The following is a 17,592-nucleotide window of genomic DNA, read 5'->3' as shown; positions in this document are numbered from 1 at the left end:
AAAAAAGGGTAGTTGGTATGTCAATCCATTACTCTATTAAGCTAAATAACTGCTGTCTGATCTAGGTTTTGATTAAAACATTAATCACAAGCCCTCTAAGTACTCCTTAATCTAGCAACCTACATGTACAGCATGTGTCAGTGGGAAGCTCTAGGACGTCAATCTAATTGTGTCTCAGGTTAGAGTCTGAAATGTGATTTCAGACTCTTGTCTGGGAGATGCCCATCAGCAGGCAAAGTGAGGCATCTGTGGGGCAATGAGGTTAAAGTGATGGATGTGCATGGGTTAAGGTCATTTTGAGCCAGACCAGCTCACAGTAATCACCAAAGGATTTTCACACATTCTATAATAGTAAAAAATTGAATTCTCAATTAGCCAGAAACTCCTGATCTTTTCATATTGTCATTGTGAAAACGGCTCAGCCTGAATTAAAAGACTGATGGAGACTTTAAGGTTCAGATTTGCCGGTAGATCATCAAACATAAAAATAAAAAACGAAGAACCAAAACTATCTTCACAATTGCCACACCGATGAAAACCTTGACTTGCAATAAAGTAACATCAGACATGTCTTTTTACAGTTGACAGAAGAATGGGGGTTGAAGTTGAAGTAGTTCAGGTCACAAGGCATAACAGACATATTAGCAACCAAGTGAGGAGGAAGCTCAGATGACATGTGACAGCTGATTAAAAGGGCCCCAGAGTAGCACTCAGGATGTTAATGCTTTCTCCTTTGAGGTAGAACTTCATTCCATTTCCCCAGCACTAACTCCAATAATTAAGCAGTAAAAACATTTAGGCTCAATGTACAAACACTCAAAATATTTATTAACAGTAAAAAAAAAATTAATTCACAAACGTACATAATTATATTATGACATAATCAAGACTTCAGACATATCTACAGTCCACATATTTCTCCTTCAAGCTGCCCCACCAGTGTCCTGATCACAAACAGCATAATAACAGACATTTTTAAGGCTGCTGAACAAGGGCAGAAATGTTTCAGAATTTTCCCAGATTGAGAAGTAATTGCCACAGATGCAGCTGAAGGAAATGTGGATCTCTGTGGCGGATGTGACGTTCAGTGGGCATTCTGGCTGATATGTGGGCTCATGACAAGCAACCAGTCAAGGGTCTCGCCCAGGAAGCTCATTTTGTAGTGGGACGCTACGTTTCGAAACACTGTGATCTGTTCAGAGAAGCTCTATAAAATGGAGAAAAGTGGAAAAAAAAAACTTTGAGAACATGGGAACAATCGGTGTCATCACTAAATTGGACAATGTAATGTAATTGAGAGTAAAAACCTTGGTTGGGAAAGTGAGGTCAAAGTCTCCGGCACATTTGCAGTACAGGGGCATGTTTGCTTCCTTCACTCCTTTACATTTTGTACACACCTAAAATCACACAGAGTTTTTAGCAGTGAAGCAACTTTTGGAAAATTATCAGATGTTGTATAACAGATGCAGACCATTAATGAAGTTCTTCATTATTAACATTTTATAGGTTAATTAATTGAGACTGACGGTATCTATAAAAACTTTGCAACAGAGATTCACAGAATAGATGTCCTCTTTCGATATTTTGTTAGAACGATTTTCTTTTGGTATTTGCCATTTATGATAGTGACAGCAGAGATACAGACACAAAACATGGGGAGAGAGGGTGATTACTAAGGATGGGGATTGTTTTTTTTATTGATATTGATACCATTTTCGAGACTGCTTTTGGTATTGATAAAGATTCAAATCTTTATCACCATTATCAATACTTTCTACTATTTGGTGGAAAGACGAGACGATACATTTTTAATCTTAACAGATCTCTGTCAGTATTTTTTATTTATTTTTAACCTTTATTCAAGACGATTGAGAACAATGTCTCATTTGCAACGACGACCTGTCACAATCACACAGCTCCAGATTCACACAGTCTGATCTGCTAGCCACTGAGCAGCTCATCTGGAACGATTGGGGTTAAGGACCCAGATTTTATCCTGCTGGTCTGGGGATTGAAGTTGCCAGGTCCCTAGTTTGCCACCTTAACCCCTAGGCCACCACTGACCATATGGTCTTTACGCACACAGTGTGCCCGTAAATAATTTTGTTTGCATCCCAATAAACTGTATTTTTAGACATAACATAATATGCTCAGACCTTATTGATTTTCGGGCTTTGAGAAATTTGGAATGGGGTCCTTAATAGAACCGGGTCTTGAGACCCGTCACTAGTGATGATGTACAACTAACAGTTAAACATTACAGTTTATGATCTATGTATTAACCACAAGGACAACTGACACCTCAAAGCTGTTATTTTGTTGTTTTATCATGTCAGTACAAACATCTGCACTGTTTACTCACCAGGTCCTGCAGAGTGTAGCTCATCAGTTTCTTCTTCAGAGCCTCCACCAGAGCCATCTCAATCGATTCAGTCTCATACTGCGCCTGGCAGTTGGAGCAGAACCACTGAGGCAAAACCAATCCATCCTGAGAGGAAAACGCAGTTTATCCAACTGTGAAAGATGTAATAAAAGCATTACATATTATTCCTATAAGTGCTCCTCTTCTCACTTGTGCCACAGATGGGTCGCGGCAGAGGTCAAGGTCCCGACAGAAATTGCAGTGGTGGCAGATGACCTCTGGCAGGATGTAGGAGTTACACGGGTCACAGAACTGGGCTTCCACGGAAAACTCTCCCACGTCCACCAGGCGTAGGAGGTCTCTCTTCAGCTTATTCACCTGGTTCACTATGTTGGCATCCAGTGAAAGGACCTGGACACACAAAAGATGGAATTGCTGTATGGTGAGAGGAAAATCATGACAACGTGCAACACATGAAAAGAGCTTTGTAAGTTGGTGTACTTAGTAATATACCTGGCAGACATATTTGATAAACTCGAGTGCTGGGTTGTTGAGTGGCAGGTGGGATCCAGGAAGGACGGGGAACATCTCTGAGGGCTGGTTGACACTCCTGTTACCCGTCACTTTCTTCTGGATTTTTTGAGTGATGGTGAAAAAGTTCTGTGTCAACTCACTAGACACATATTCCTGAGAGAAGGAGATCATTCCTGTGGGGGAGAGTTAAAGGGGTGATAGAATGCAAAACCGAGTCTACCTTGTCATAGTTGAATTACGACAGTTCGGTGGGTAAAAAAGGCACATTTAGTCCCATTGACACCGCTTTCCTATGCAAATCTCACAATTTGAAACTGCTGCTGAAAACGGGCGATTCTCAACAAATCTAATAGTTGACGTCAACTTGGTGGCTGTGCCTTATTTGGCTCTAGTCTGTACCTTTGTACCGCTCGAACATTTACATACAAACCAATGATCTGAGGCCAGTCTTGCAAAGACTTTTTTATGCGAGAAACAAACTATGTAGATCTCAACCATATGGTCTTCACGCACACAGTGGGCATGTAAATAAGGGTTTTCATACAAATAAACTGTATTTTTAGACATAACATAATATGCTCAGACCTTATTGATTTTCAGGCTTTGAAAAATTTGTAACCGGGTCTTCACAAGCTCCATAGTCTGACGTGACAGCTGGCAGGTGCCTGCCAGAGGCGCTGGCTTGCAGCCCGGCCTGTTGTCCTTCACAGACTAGGCTGTGAGCAGGCCGGAGCTCTAATAGGAGACTCATGGACAAGAGGCGTTTATTTTCCTGATCGTTTGTTTAAATAACTCAGATATAAAAGGGAGAAATCCTCTCTTTTCATCCAGGGCTTTTTCACAGGGTTGCATTAAGGCCCATAGAACAACACGTTTTTAGCCCAACTAATGTCACATACCCTATTAGGAGACCTTAAGGAGCAGTGTGAAATACCCTACATAATCATTCTATCCCCAACATCTGTCAGAAAATCTAGCTAAATACAATTAAAAGTTCCCCTTTATAGGTTTAAGTGTAACAGACACTAGTCTGCGGTGACCCTAATGAGTGTAATGTGATGTTTCTAAAAAAATACAAGGCACCTCTTAAGTAACTAAAGCCGCTTCCTAACCAGCATCTTACCAGGAAGAGCACTCAAATCCCCCACGGCCTGCTGGGAAGCCTGGCTGCCGCCACGTCTCTTGACTGGTGTTGCTCCAGGAGCGTTGCGTCTCAGCTCCTCTTTCATGCTGTGGTAGACGGCTGCAATGTAGGCTGGCATGGAAAGTTTGTGTAAGACTTGGTAGAAAGAAAAACAAAAGCTATTGTGTATAGATGTATTTTTACCGGAGACAATCATGAGGAAGTATTTCTGACAGGAGGCAGTTTGGGGCAGATACTGCATGATGTTCCAGTTGCTCTCAATCAGCTCCTCCACATCGTCTGTCTCTCCATCACCTTCATCTTCCTCCACAACGGCTTCATCCTCGTCGTCATCATCACTGCTTTCCTCATCTCCCTCCCCTCGACTCTTTTTCTTCTGCTCGGCTCCTCCCTAAAAAAGGGCCGTGGAGGAGACATGAGTTCTGTGTTCTGCTACTTTAATCAATGCAAATATATTGTAAGGCAGACATTGAAAAGGATTACCTCTCCGTACATGATGCTGGCAGGCAGTTTGCCCTTCACGCCGCCGTAGTTCGCCGGATCCATCCACAGCAGGAACTCCCAGCATCGGGAGAAAGAGATGGACAAAGAGTGGAAGATTTCTCTGGAGTGGATGCTACAGGAGAAACAGTTAGGAAGGTGATTTTCATGACAACTGTACTTTCAAAAGACATTACAACATAGGAAGATGTTCAGAAATGATCATTAGCAATATTGACCAATTAGTTAAAAGCATTGTTCAGAAATGCTGGTATAATGCTGCATTGATGTGGTGTAACCACTGAATATTCCAATTAACATAATTCCATTAGATTTTTGTTTTATGTTACACTATTGATTTATTGACAAATTGGCCTAACTTCTAGCCTGACACCATCTTACTCAGATTCTAGTCAGAACTTCCAAACCTCCAATGTTGTGCGCGCGGCTAAGTTTGGCCGGCATCCAGGCTACCTAACCTTACTATTATTAACCCTATTAGTTTAATGGGTGGTTCTTTTCTTTTAAGATGGCTTTATAGGATTCACTTTCCATAATGAAGACCGCAATACCATCTTTGACCAACTGTTGGGTAATACTAATGGGTAATAATTGTTTTTCATCCAATTTGAGTGTTTGGGCTTTTACTTCAGACTACTGAAAACAAAACCATATAAATATTATTTTTATCTATTATAATTTTCTTAATACATGTATTTATTAATAGAATCAAATAGCATAAATCAAGTGACAACATTCCTTTACAATGCAAAGATGTAAAAAAACTCTTCAGACCTGCGGAGGGCAAATATCTGACCTTTTGGTGATGTATTCCACATAGCCTATGGCATCATCTATCCTCCTTTTCTTTGTGCACAGCATGATCCTGTTGAAGTTTCCATACACCACAGTCGAGCCCAGGCGTTTGAACTCTGAAACCAACCTGACAGCAGAATGAGAGAATGATGAAAGAAGACTCTAAATGCTCTCTGATATCAACTGATGCCTGATTCATTACACACACTTTTTATTTTAATATTATTTAAAAATAAAGCTTTTAAGACTAAATATACAATAGATGTTTTTAACAGAAGACAATGTGGCACTCACTGTAGAAACACCTTCTTCATCATGTTGTGCAGTGTGCGGTGCAGTGCAGGGTCATAGAGCAGAGAGCTGGGAGAACGCAGCCAGCGGTAGAAGTGCATCACCTGGTTGTCTGCATACACGTTGTGATACTGGGTGATCTCTCTGACCCATCCAACCACCATGCTCTTCAAGATCCTGCTCATACAACACAGAGCAGACACAGAGGTGAGTAAAACACAAAAAAACTAAACATCACATGCTTTCTTGTCACACCTATAATGTTAGACCATATGCATGTGACTTTAAATAGTCATGCACTACAGATGTTTATACCTGAAGGTGTTGGAGCAGAGAGCAGTCTCATCATAGCTAGCGAGAGCGCTGGCTCCCTGGTTCCCTGACATCATGTCCTCCAACGAGGCCTGCTGGATCACATCAAAACTGACACCCAGACTAGCTCCGCCCTCCATGTCATTGACATGCTGTGATTGGAGGATGGTGTTCACCGCCAGGCTCTGCAGATCCAACTCCACACACACTGAAAAAAACAGAAACAGGATCGTCCGTAAATACAGAGAAAGACGCTTCACAAAGTGTACAGTTACTATGTGATGAGTCTTCTTGGAATCAGATTAAGTGTGCGAGTACCTGTGGAATAGCATCCTTGAGCATTGATCTCCACAGAGCCCCGGTCATCACTTTCCATAACCAGACGACTGTCATCAGCCTCTTTCCCTCCAAGGTCGGGTCTGGCTGTGGGTGAGAGCCACAGCAGGTGGTTGTGTTTCCGTAGATGTCTTGCCAGAAACAAGTCTGAGCCAAAGATGGACACATCCTGAGGCAAGTTCCCCACAGGTAAATGGAAATACCTGAAAGAGAGAAATATTTCATTCAAGTTTTAAAGGTTCAAAATGTTTCAAAAAATGTTTGTATATGGAAACACAATCTGAACACTTTCAATAAAAATTCAAAACTAGAAAATAGACTTTGTTAGAGACTACAGCAACCAAGTAAGCATGCCAGTGGGGAACAGTGTGTGGTTTGTACCTGGCCATGTCGAAAGCCTGTGACAGACAGCTGTCTAGGTTGAGGTAGTGGCGGATCATGCGCCGGGCACCGTGGCGTTGCCAGTCCAGCACGTTATAGCTGATCTCATCAACCACATGTACTGGAACGACTGGAAACTCCTCAAGCACCGGCATCCCTGCTGCCAACCGCCGCAAATCCCAGTTGGACTGCACCGCAATGAGGGTGGGCCCACGGCGCTCCTCCTGTAATCAGCAACACAAAGCAGACACTTGAACATAAATACTGTATTTTATTTTATTTTATCTAAATAGCTCCAGCGTGTTTTACCTTGTAGTTTACCAGTATGCGTTGCAGAGCGCGGTTAATAGCCTTTGCGTCATTTTCAGCTCGGACCTCAAAGTTGTGTTTCTCTGGAGGCAGGAGCTCCTCAGTTGTCTTCTCCAGGAGAGCAGTGCGTTCAGCTGTGTAGAGGTTAGTCAGGTTGGGCATCTGGTTGCTTCTGACCTTTGGAGAAACAATAAAGACGGACCTTAAGGGCTGTTCTCTGTCAGTTGGGAAGGGATGCATTGGTGTTGATATCAGCATTACTCAGAAATAAGGAAATATATAATTCTTACTGTGTCCAGGACAAAGATGCTGGCTTTGCGCTGAGAGGGGATGAAAAGGCCAAACAGAGCTTTGTGACCCTGACTGTGATGATACAGGTATATGTGACGAACACTCCCTGAGAAGAAAGAGAAAACATAATGCCGTGATTCCAGCGCAAATATAAGTTTGGAGGGAAAGGTAATTGGAGGAAAAAATAAATAAATACTAAAATAAAAAAAGAATCCCTAAAGGATAATTTTGCAGTCTTACCAGGTTCCAGGTAGCTGAACTGGGCCAGGGACCTCATCTCCAGATGCTCCAGGTCAAAAGTGTCAGCCTCCCTGCCAGCCAGGCCCCTCAGAACATGATTATTGACCATACACACACATCCGAGCTGCACCAGTGCACGAAACAGCAACGGGACCTGAAAGAGATTGTGTTAATGCTGCATTCTGTATACAATGGCAAACACATTGGACTCACATGCACACATAAAGTGTATAATGATTGAGGTTATAAAAACACTGGAGGTGTATATATGATACCTGTGTTTCATAGACTCCTTCAATGTCTGGGGCCGACAGGTCAGCATTGATCTCATTGATGTGCTCCTGGTACATGTCCTCTGGGACACAGTACTCATAAAGGTAGTACACTATGTTGGAGCGAGGCAGCATGCGGTTCACCTGAAGCAAAAAAATATATATTATAATGACCACACATTTATATTAACTACAATGGATGTTTACTGCATTTTCTTATTGCATGCCTTTTTGTATGTGGCTCCCTCCTCCTGTTTTGGGACTTTTTGATTGACATAGAAGACACGGGGGATGTTGAGCTTCATGCAATGGAGGTCATGTCCAATCACAGCCCACAACTTGTACAGACCAGGGTGACTAGTCTCTGCAATCTGAGAAGCAGGGAACAGGACATCACATGAGAGAACATGATAAATGATTAAACTGACTTCAGGTTGATAATGGAGTGGCTTTGCCTCACCTGCACAATTTGCCATGGCATGTCCAGGATGCTGCGCGCTGTTCTGCGGAGGAAGCTTCCCAGGCCGGTGGTGGGTCCGCCTCGGATCACTCCTCCCCCTACGGGTTGAGCTTCACCATCCAGCAGCCTCCTCTTCTTCTTTCTCTCCTTCCTCTGCCTCAGCTGCAGCTCCCACTTCTTCTTATGGTAACGCAGCCACACTAGACGCTCCTCCTGCAAATTGTATTGTAATTTGCCAGAATAAGGTAACAAATGTGAAATTGTATAGTCAAAAGGCATTAGAAATTAACTAAAACACTTTGTGCCTGTTGTTGCTAGCTTACCCGTGACTTTCCCATAGGTGGAGGTGGCCCCAGGATCTCTCTCCAGGACTGAGTGAGCTCGACATCCTGAGACTCAACCTGGCTGTCCTCTCCCTGAGACGCCCGCTTCCGCTTAGTGCTGATGAGTATGGCTGGCTGCAGAGGTCTGGCTGGCATCCCAAAGTCCTCTATGTCTGCAGCTTGGCCTGCTTCAAGAGGCTGATGGGCCACCTGAAAAAGGAGGAGGCCATTTAGAAAAGTAAAAAAAAAGTGCATAATGGGGCAGCAGGGTGGGCTAGTAGTTGAAGACACTGTCCTCTAACCAAAGGAAACTCAGCTTGGTAAAAATCTGGTATCCCAAGTATTTGTGACTAAAGCAGTGAATCTCGACAAACCCATGAGAAATCCATTGATGGGGACAGAGAACTGTGCTGACTTTTAAATAAACAAACCTGTCTCTTGCCCTCACTGGTGAACAGCTCACTGATTTTCTTTTGCTTGTAGATATCATTTTTCTCCAAGAGTTTCTTGTGAAGCCAGTCAGGGTGCCTCACTCTGGGTACCGGATTCTTCACCTGATGATGAAGAGAAACAATTAAACATGGAATCTGTACGTCAGCCTAGGATAGATTGAGAGACCAATGAAATGTGTATAATTTTTTACCTGTTGAAGAGCTGCTGGAATTGTGATGATTTTCTGAATGGCACTACCCAACCTTTCTATGTAATAACTCCAATCAAGGATCTGAAAAAGATACAAATGAACATGTTTATGTCAGAGGGAGCGCACAAGAGCATTCACACAGACAACCAAAAACTTGCGTCTTAAGTGCATACAATCTTAAAAACTCACAGAGCGGATGTCCAAGTCATGCAGGCTGGGCATCTTTAGCCACTTGCGAAGGAAATGTTTCTTTACGCTGGGCTCTGCCTGGAAGATGGCCAGAGGAATGGCTCTGATGCAGATAGACACAAATCAATCAGCGTCAAACTCATTGCTTTCATGTCAGTGCTTGGTTTTCACAAACATTTCAAATTGGGAAGGCAACTCTGATATCAATTTATTTGATCCCACCAACATCAGAAATTCACATCTATTATCATGGTGGTATTTTCATGGAAAGTTGTTTTTTTCCCTTGCTTTGGCATTTTGTGTAATTATTGGACAACTGGAAAAATATTGTGTAGATGGAAAAAGAGGGGTGAGGGAAAGGACATGCAACAAGGTCCTTGTCCAGTATCAAACCGAGGACATTGCCGTTATATGGTTTGCGTCTGAACAACAGGGTCACTAGATGCCACAAAGTCCGTGTTTTATGTGTAGCACCCTGAACAGTAGTACAGTCTGACACAGCATCCCCATAAGTCAAATGTCTGCTGTGAAAAACACACACGGAGCCCGAAAACAGCTGTCTCACCTTGAATCTGCTCAGACCGCCCTGGTTTTGATTTGAAAGGGTGAACATGGATTTCAAACAATATAAAACTAAATAATAAACTAACAGCATTAGTATAACCTTGAAATTTTACACAATAGCCTGCATTTAATGTTAAAGTCTACTGTAATGGTTTGAGTTATAAAAGCTTATTTTCTGAGCCACCTTTCTGTGACAGGTGAACCCTCGGGTTTTCGGGAGATGACGTAGCGACAGCTCAGACCAGCATCCTTCACCATTTGGTCTCCCAGGAACTCAGCCAGTCTCTTGGCTGTGCTGATAGAAGTGGACTTCTGCTCTCCGTAGTCCTCCAGCTTTCTGGACATCGACCGATTCTCTGAAATCAGTTCAAACAGCTCCGTATCTGGCATGTTGGCAGCCTGGAAAACCAGTGAAATAAAATCAGTCAGCTTTTTGTGAAGAAGGTAAGGACTCTTTTTGAGTCAGCTTTCTCCGCAAATGATAATGTATTTTGAAATATTCAATAAACAATAAATATCTTGTAATACTAGAATGACATTTTACACCATGTGATGACAGGTTTTTACCTTGCTGTACAGAACATCCAACCAGTAGTCAGCCACTTTGGCCACAGAGGCGTACACCTCCTCTAGAGAGGTACCTTTGAGAAAAGCCTCAAACACCGACGATTGAAAAATCTTAATGAGCTGGAGCTCTCCTCTTCTCTTGATTTCAAATCCCTTCAGTTCAGCCAGAGAGCCATCCTCATTAAACACAGCATACCTAAAATGAAAAGAGGAACCTTAAAGCATCATAATCACTGCCCATTTTAATATGAACTTTGCTATACTGCTCATCCACTAATGCCGGTAACAACAAATCCATCCAATCGTCCAGGGTCAGAAGTCTAAAATCCTCTACTGCTATACCTTTTCTTCAACTTCTTCCCTTCCTCCTTGGAGGCAGGCAGGATCATGGCCAGGTACGGTCCATCCACCTCAAAGAAGATGCTGTTCTCCGACCTGACGTTGTAGGTGATGGACGCGGGCTCCACCAGCTCGTGGTACTGATCGTTGGTGAATCCCTCCTTCACCAAGATGTTCAGCATGGCCCCTGGGTAAGAGATGGTCACCTTGGGCTTCTTCTCATTGCTGGTTTTCACCACAAAGTTCTCAGGAAAGGTGTTGGGCAGGACACACCAGATACCATCAGTGTCCAACTCCAGGGGCCTCCTGAGTCACAGAGAAGTAGAAGTGAAAGCGTGATGAGTGTGAAATAGGCATATTGTTCAGTTCACATATTAGAAAGGTTGTTGATTCCTTTCATTTCCACAGGCAAGAACACACCACTGTTCAAAGTTAATTAAGTTATGTAATCATAACTCTGACTTGCAGTGTAAACAGTCTCTACCACTAAAATATGGGGTAGGAGCAAAAGAAAGTAAGATAAACACAGAACTGCAGGAGCTGGATTCGAGCCAAAATGTCGAGAATCTGCTGATGAAACGTTGTTTAACAATGCGGTGGATCCCTTCCAACTCCATCTTTTCTGAGCAGGAGCTGACCTTGCACTGACCAATAAAGTAATTTCCGCAATAAAGTATCTCATTATCCAAATGACACTCACCCTATTTGTTCAATGAGCTCTCTGGCCTGAGTGATGATGTTGGCTCCAGTGTAGCACACAATGCCAGCCATCTCCATGGAGTACCAGCGCGCCCTGATGGAAAGCAGCACAAGGTGCCGGTTATCACTAGGCAACACTGACGGTTGAGGCTTAAGAGCTCATGTGACAGGGTAAAAGTGCAGGTAAAAGGATGTTTGATGATTTGGATGATGAAAAATGTTGACTCCTACCCTTTCCGCATGACGTAGCCATAGAAGGAGTTGAGAATACACTTGTGCGCCAGCTGAAGAGAATCATACAAGATCTCCATGTTTATGCAGCGCTTTATCTCAGCAGCATCTCCGCTGTCCTGAGCTGCCGACAGTTTCTTCTTCCACACCTTAAGCAAAGCAAAAAACAAGAAACAAGTACAGCAAATATTCTCGATGGGCAAGAAGAATTTCAAGTACATAGTGCAATTACAAATATATGTACAAAATAGGGATGGTGGTTATTTCAAATTCTATAAATACCAAAACATACCTTGTGGAGTCCTTTGAATTCGTAACGACGATCTCTGAAGGCTCTCACTGTATCGACATAGAAGGAGTTTTCTCTCTGACAGATGGTGGTGACTCGCTCCTCCAGCCGGGTGACATGTGTCTTCTTATAGGCCCTCTTACAGTAGTCTGAAACAAAGACAGGACAAGTCAAACTATGCTTTAAGCAACCAGTAATTTTGAATGCTTATAAATCAAAATCTAAGGAGCCAGAGAAAAAGAAAGCACCTGCCAGACGTTTCTTCTCATGTTTGGCCTGCTCCTCTCTGTTGAGGGTGTGGAAGGCCCGAGGCGGACCGTTGGGGAAAAATGGCGGGAACTTCTCAGATTCAAGCTGCTGCTGGATGCGGTGGAACTCACTGCGGCTAGCAGGCACTGCAGAGAGAAATAAACTTACTGTATTCAACCCCACATGAACACTGTGGAAGCAATATTGGCAAGATCTGAGTCTACTCCTCTATTAGCACCTCAATTATTTGACTCATATGTATAAGAAAATAATTACACTGAACAACATTAACTTACTGATTTGCCCTCTCCATTGCCAGGCCATCCTCCTCTGGCACGTGGCACCAGGCTTGTTAAAGTCACAGGCAGCACAAGTGGCCTCATCAACCATAGCGGAAGGCTGTAAATTTAGAAAATAAAAGTATTGAATTCCATGCTTTTCTAAAGGTTTTATCTTGTGTATTTATTGAGATTTTCTTTTACCTGCAGGCGGTTGGTGAGGATGATATTGGGGTACATCGCCCCAACATCCAGATGGTAGATGAGCGGGCATTCAATCCTGTTTGGGACCTCCTTCAGGGAAGTCAGCTTCTTTTTTATTTCCTCACAAACCTGAAAAAATACAAGACAGTTCATAACTTCAAGCTGAGAGTGCTACGAGTATTTGGGATGACTTTTCAAAATGACACAAATTGGAGAAACTTAACAAAAGAGAACCGCTAAGGAAAAAATGGAAAGTCAACATACCTCATTAAAGTTGGTGACTTGCTCCAAAGGGATTTTCTCCTCCTCCTCAATGGCATGGCGCATGGTCTTCTCAACTCTTTGCAGCAGGAAGTCAAAAGCAGCTGGGTTCTGTCAAAACACCAGACCAAACTGTCACTTTAAAAACACACAAACAGCAGTGAAGCAAAGCTGTTAACCAGCTGTTAAGTTGAACTAATGTACCATCTTAAAACGGCAGGGGATGTCACTGCGGAACACTCCTGACTCCAGCGCCTCCACGTGGCCGCCCACGTACGTCTCAGAGTCCATGACGTGGCCGTCGTCTGTCAGTTTGTTAAAGACCTGCTCCTGCTTGTTGGGGAAGATGATGTTTGCGTGGAAGGCCTGCACCATGAGCAGCGCTTCACACAAGGTCCCAGAACCTTTACGCAGCACCTGGAAGAGACGACATGATTAGTTACCAAAAGGCATGTTATATTTTGGGAATTTCATTCTTTATCGCACAAAGACATACCTCATCAGGCTCCATGGGGATGATGGTGCACAGAGCGAAGATGAAAGGGTGAACATATTTCATATACAGGTAATATGTGGCCACAGCATCTGACACAGAGTAGGTGGCTAAAGTCTAACAGAAAAGTAAAGAAAAGAAAAAGTCAACAAAATGGCAACTTTTAAAACAACTGAATCCTTTATTTTTGAGCTGTAAAAATGGAAGTTTATTTCTGTACCTGTGGCTCCTCAGTTGCCATGCGGCACATCTCCTCCGGGTCCAGCTCCACTGGGTCGTAGCCCAATTTAGCCTTCGCTGCTGCCTTCAGATTATGACTCCCCACCGGCAGATAGCTGTCTCTCTTTACCCACCTGACACAGAGGAGAAGAAGATTGGATGATCATGTTAGAAATCCATTACTTCTAAAAAGAATCCCAAAGGGTAGTTTAAGAAAACATTTTAGCAGTGGCAGAGGGATGCAAACCTTAAACAGTCCATGTGGATAGCTTGACTGGACTTGTACTCTCCCTGGTTATCCTTCTGGAAACCGATCTCCCTGTGCATGTTCAATCCATGAAGGGCGGCCCGAGTCTCAACAAAAGGCCTTGAAATAGTGGAAACAAAGTGAGAGAGGTAAGATATAAACATCATGGTATATGAGTAATTAATGAATAATTTTATAGAAGCAGCAAAATAACAGCTCACCAGTCAAAGAAGTCACCATTGTAGGTTACAAATATGTTAGGCTTGGTTTCTTGAACGTGATCGAACCACCTCTGAATGAGAGCCGCCTGCAGCCACAGTCAGGTTATTACATTGTTATTATGCTGATGGAGCCACAGAGATTTACATTTATATACTGAACCATATCTTCAACTGCTTCAATCTTTATTTACACAACAGTATATCTACCTCATCATCTTCGTTAAAAACGGTGAAAGGACCTTCATACTCCGGCTTGGGAGTGAACTCAAAATCTTCAATATTCTCAGACACAATCTCTCTGTTTGTGATTAAAAAACCCTTGAAAAGGAAACGCAAAGTTAGTAAAACTGACACATATGTTTATAATAGAATGATAGATAATATGAAGACAACTTGCCTGTCCATCAATCATGTAGGAGATCATCATAATCTGATCGCTTTCTGCGTCTGGGAATTTCAGTGGAAGTTTGGTGGTCTCGATGTCAAAAGCCAAAACAACAGGGTCCTCAAACAAACAATAAACAATGCTTTATGAAATCACCGGCACACATGAACCTGAATTATTGACAGATGTTGCAACATAATTAATAAAATCCTCATACTGGTCGCTCCACAAGATCATCTCTCCGTACAATCTCTGGTGGATAGGCGCTGCCTCTGTATCGAACATTATACCAGTGAGCCTGAAAAATAGACACAGAATGGATTAGAACAGGAAGCACACGTATCTTCTCAAACATTGGGATGACAGGAATCTATCTTTACCACGTGGATCTTGAGGTCAATGGACAATCGCACATGATAGGGCACATCATACTCTCTCATGTCCAATATGTTGTCTAACTGGTCGGAAATATTCTTTGACATCCCGTCTTCCTCTGCTGAGGTCACGTTGCCACCTGATAAGGCACTGCAAAAACCAACAAAGGTGTCAGCAGATCAATATGAAGCTGGAAATAACAGTTAATTAGAAACTAACGGGACTGGTGGTACCTTGATAACATTGAGGTGTAGGCGTCGTTGGACTGCTCCCTCTCTCTGTTCTTGCGTACAGCCGGCGAGATCTCACGCTTGACTTTGATGAGCTCGTCCACGGTGCTGAATGAAAGCTTGATGTAGCTTCTCTTCAGTCCAACTAGATGGTTTGGCTGAGGAGAACAGGCCAGCATAGGTCAACACATTTGTCTTGTTGCAGAACAAACTGTACAATAATGAGTTTTTGTTTTTTATGTGGCTGCTGTGTATAAATCTTCTTTGGCAGCTTTTATTTTTGTTGTACGATATGAAACACTTCAATGCTGTCAAAGGCCACTAAAAACAAACCCACCAGATCTAGGTCCTCTTTTGGGATAACTTCAAGCTTCGCCACCTTTCCTTGAAACTTCCTTGACATGTATGAGATTACTTCTCTTTCGCAATTCTGGAAATAAAGTTGTGTTTAAGGACAGAGTTTTTGAACATGATTATCCGACATGATATCCAAATGAAAGGCACAGACTTACCTTTTTAGTGGCAATGTAAAAATATGGCTTAAAGGGGAGGGCCACCTACAGACAGGATACACATCAGGAGGGATATGTTAGAGCAGTGGAAATGTTGGACATTTTGCAAGTGTTATTTTTACATAGTAATTACTACAGCACATGTGTCAAACTAATTTTGATCCAACTCATATATATAGGTTCACAATAAATGTCGGCCCACCTAGTTTTGTCACTTTTCACAAAGCTTTTGCTGCTTTTACATTTTTACATTCTACATTTTTTACGCTTTTGGCCTTTTCTTTGATATTTTTACCAACCAAACTGTAAGTGAGAAGACTATAGGAGACATGCAATATAACAGTCAAAGATATTTGACTTTTTTGACGACATAAAAGCAATAAACTCTACATGTCTGGCCCTTGATGTGATTCTAATTTTCCAGTACGGCCCTTAGTGAAACTGAGTTTGACACCACTGGTCTACAGTATAAGGGACCAGTCTGTAAAAGGTGGTAACCAGTTTAAATCAGTTGTCTCACAGCACAACACACCTTAAACCTGCTTCCATCCTCCTGTACGAAATAATAGTCCACAGCACTGATCATCCTCTTGTCATCATCCAGGATCTCGGTCTGGAAATGGAGAAAAGGAGCACGGTGTAACATTTATAATTACCATTTTCTCCTAAAGACATTCAAAACGCCCATGAAGAATGTGTATACTGCATAGACTTACAGGATGCATGTTGATCAGCCAGCCTGTTTTCTCCCCCGGCTCCTTCATCCTGTCGAATCCGAAGCGGGCGTCCATCTCGTCGGTGAACTGGCTGCGCTCCAGCCGCTTGAGGGCCGACATGGAAGATCCATCGTCCCTGGTTCAAACACACATAACATGGTTTACTTCGGTGCTCCACTGTATCACACAGTATATAGTGGCTATCCAGAGTAATATAAATTGAGCCATGAGTTTGTCTTTGAGGTAAAACAACTTACTGGTTTTCCTGGTCTCCTCCGCCTTGTCCTCGCTCTGCTTTGTACCGTCCGCTGTTTTGCAGAACCATCTTCTATCGCGGTCTCTGGGCTACAACACGGCGAAATAAAATAACCCCCCGCTCACTTTTTTATAAGACTGTCAGCAAAGCAGCATTTGAAAAAGATGTTGAAGTTATTTCAAAGGATAGTCCTCTCGTTTTCTCTGTCACTGTCACTGACGCTGCTTGTGTTTTCTTATTTTGGCGCGTTCCTGCAGTTGCCGCGAGAGCAGCGCAGAGAGGAGGAAGAACAAAGATAGGCTTTTGAAATGATGACTCACTCGGACCAAGAAACCTGCACCGCTTCACGGTCAGTGAAGGTGTTGGCACTGCCAATAACATAAATGCGGCGTTCATGACATTTGGGTGATATTGTAATTAGCATTGTCCGATTGTTAAATGCTGTACAGAGCTTTGGATGGAGATTTTAAAAAGGGTACACAAATCCTCACTGCATGCAAGACACAGCCTACAGTGTAAACATACACTGTACACTTTTACCAAGACTTTATTTAGCCAATTAGCAAAAAATTATGAGAATGTTTCTCCAGCTTGTAATAGGTGTCAACAGTCTTCAGTAGGTGCAATTCACACATTTCCTTTTTCCAAATAATGGACAGAGATACCTGCAAATCAACACCCCCTCTCATAGATGCTGGAAAAGAGATATCCTATATATTTTTAATCAAATAGATAGATATTTGGCTTTCAATTACTAATTTATCCATATGCATGTGTTTATATAAAACATTGGATGACACGGGTTTGTGTTTTTTTTTTTTACCAATATGTAAAAAGGTTAACTTTCCCTTATAGTGAGCTATTTGAAAGAGTC

General features: G+C 42.6%; 1 protein-coding gene across 2 annotated transcripts in view; it reads right to left on the bottom strand.

The window, feature by feature from the left end:
* pole (polymerase (DNA directed), epsilon) overlaps positions 1-16,993 on the bottom strand; it is a 20,262-nt gene extending 3,269 nt beyond the window's left edge. Inside the window, exons 1-48 of one of the 2 annotated variants that reach the window (XM_032516420.1) lie at positions 16,720-16,993; positions 16,463-16,598; positions 16,279-16,359; positions 15,747-15,791; positions 15,572-15,664; positions 15,238-15,392; positions 15,010-15,154; positions 14,847-14,927; positions 14,642-14,749; positions 14,452-14,562; positions 14,245-14,330; positions 14,024-14,143; positions 13,778-13,910; positions 13,561-13,674; positions 13,269-13,481; positions 13,068-13,175; positions 12,804-12,932; positions 12,618-12,720; positions 12,321-12,467; positions 12,076-12,221; positions 11,784-11,932; positions 11,554-11,646; positions 10,857-11,159; positions 10,515-10,710; positions 10,132-10,346; positions 9,384-9,486; positions 9,195-9,275; positions 8,983-9,105; positions 8,552-8,761; positions 8,229-8,441; positions 7,996-8,139; positions 7,772-7,912; positions 7,497-7,650; positions 7,256-7,362; positions 6,966-7,142; positions 6,657-6,880; positions 6,258-6,478; positions 5,943-6,147; positions 5,631-5,804; positions 5,338-5,463; positions 4,524-4,656; positions 4,224-4,431; positions 4,020-4,151; positions 2,876-3,069; positions 2,573-2,773; positions 2,363-2,488; positions 1,308-1,397; positions 1,040-1,207 (exon numbers count right to left, since the gene is read on the bottom strand). In XM_032516420.1, the coding sequence (XP_032372311.1) occupies positions 1,085-1,207; positions 1,308-1,397; positions 2,363-2,488; positions 2,573-2,773; positions 2,876-3,069; positions 4,020-4,151; positions 4,224-4,431; positions 4,524-4,656; positions 5,338-5,463; positions 5,631-5,804; positions 5,943-6,147; positions 6,258-6,478; positions 6,657-6,880; positions 6,966-7,142; positions 7,256-7,362; positions 7,497-7,650; positions 7,772-7,912; positions 7,996-8,139; positions 8,229-8,441; positions 8,552-8,761; positions 8,983-9,105; positions 9,195-9,275; positions 9,384-9,486; positions 10,132-10,346; positions 10,515-10,710; positions 10,857-11,159; positions 11,554-11,646; positions 11,784-11,932; positions 12,076-12,221; positions 12,321-12,467; positions 12,618-12,720; positions 12,804-12,932; positions 13,068-13,175; positions 13,269-13,481; positions 13,561-13,674; positions 13,778-13,910; positions 14,024-14,143; positions 14,245-14,330; positions 14,452-14,562; positions 14,642-14,749; positions 14,847-14,927; positions 15,010-15,154; positions 15,238-15,392; positions 15,572-15,664; positions 15,747-15,791; positions 16,279-16,359; positions 16,463-16,598; positions 16,720-16,787 (6,888 nt within the window). In that variant the 5' untranslated portion in view covers positions 16,788-16,993 and the 3' untranslated portion in view covers positions 1,040-1,084. Of the gene's footprint in view, positions 1-805; positions 1,208-1,307; positions 1,398-2,362; positions 2,489-2,572; positions 2,774-2,875; positions 3,070-4,019; positions 4,152-4,223; positions 4,432-4,523; positions 4,657-5,337; positions 5,464-5,630; positions 5,805-5,942; positions 6,148-6,257; positions 6,479-6,656; positions 6,881-6,965; positions 7,143-7,255; positions 7,363-7,496; positions 7,651-7,771; positions 7,913-7,995; positions 8,140-8,228; positions 8,442-8,551; positions 8,762-8,982; positions 9,106-9,194; positions 9,276-9,383; positions 9,487-10,131; positions 10,347-10,514; positions 10,711-10,856; positions 11,160-11,553; positions 11,647-11,783; positions 11,933-12,075; positions 12,222-12,320; positions 12,468-12,617; positions 12,721-12,803; positions 12,933-13,067; positions 13,176-13,268; positions 13,482-13,560; positions 13,675-13,777; positions 13,911-14,023; positions 14,144-14,244; positions 14,331-14,451; positions 14,563-14,641; positions 14,750-14,846; positions 14,928-15,009; positions 15,155-15,237; positions 15,393-15,571; positions 15,665-15,746; positions 15,792-16,278; positions 16,360-16,462; positions 16,599-16,719 lie in introns of those variants that run through there. The other variant, XM_032516419.1, reaches the window with a different exon arrangement.
* Between the last annotated feature and the right edge of the window lie 599 nt (positions 16,994-17,592).

This window comes from Etheostoma spectabile, chromosome 5 (genome assembly GCF_008692095.1).
Source record: "Etheostoma spectabile isolate EspeVRDwgs_2016 chromosome 5, UIUC_Espe_1.0, whole genome shotgun sequence".
Classification (NCBI taxonomy): domain Eukaryota; kingdom Metazoa; phylum Chordata; class Actinopteri; order Perciformes; family Percidae; genus Etheostoma; species Etheostoma spectabile.
Note: the sequence above shows the minus strand (reverse complement) of the source record. Positions and strands in the feature narration are given on the sequence as shown.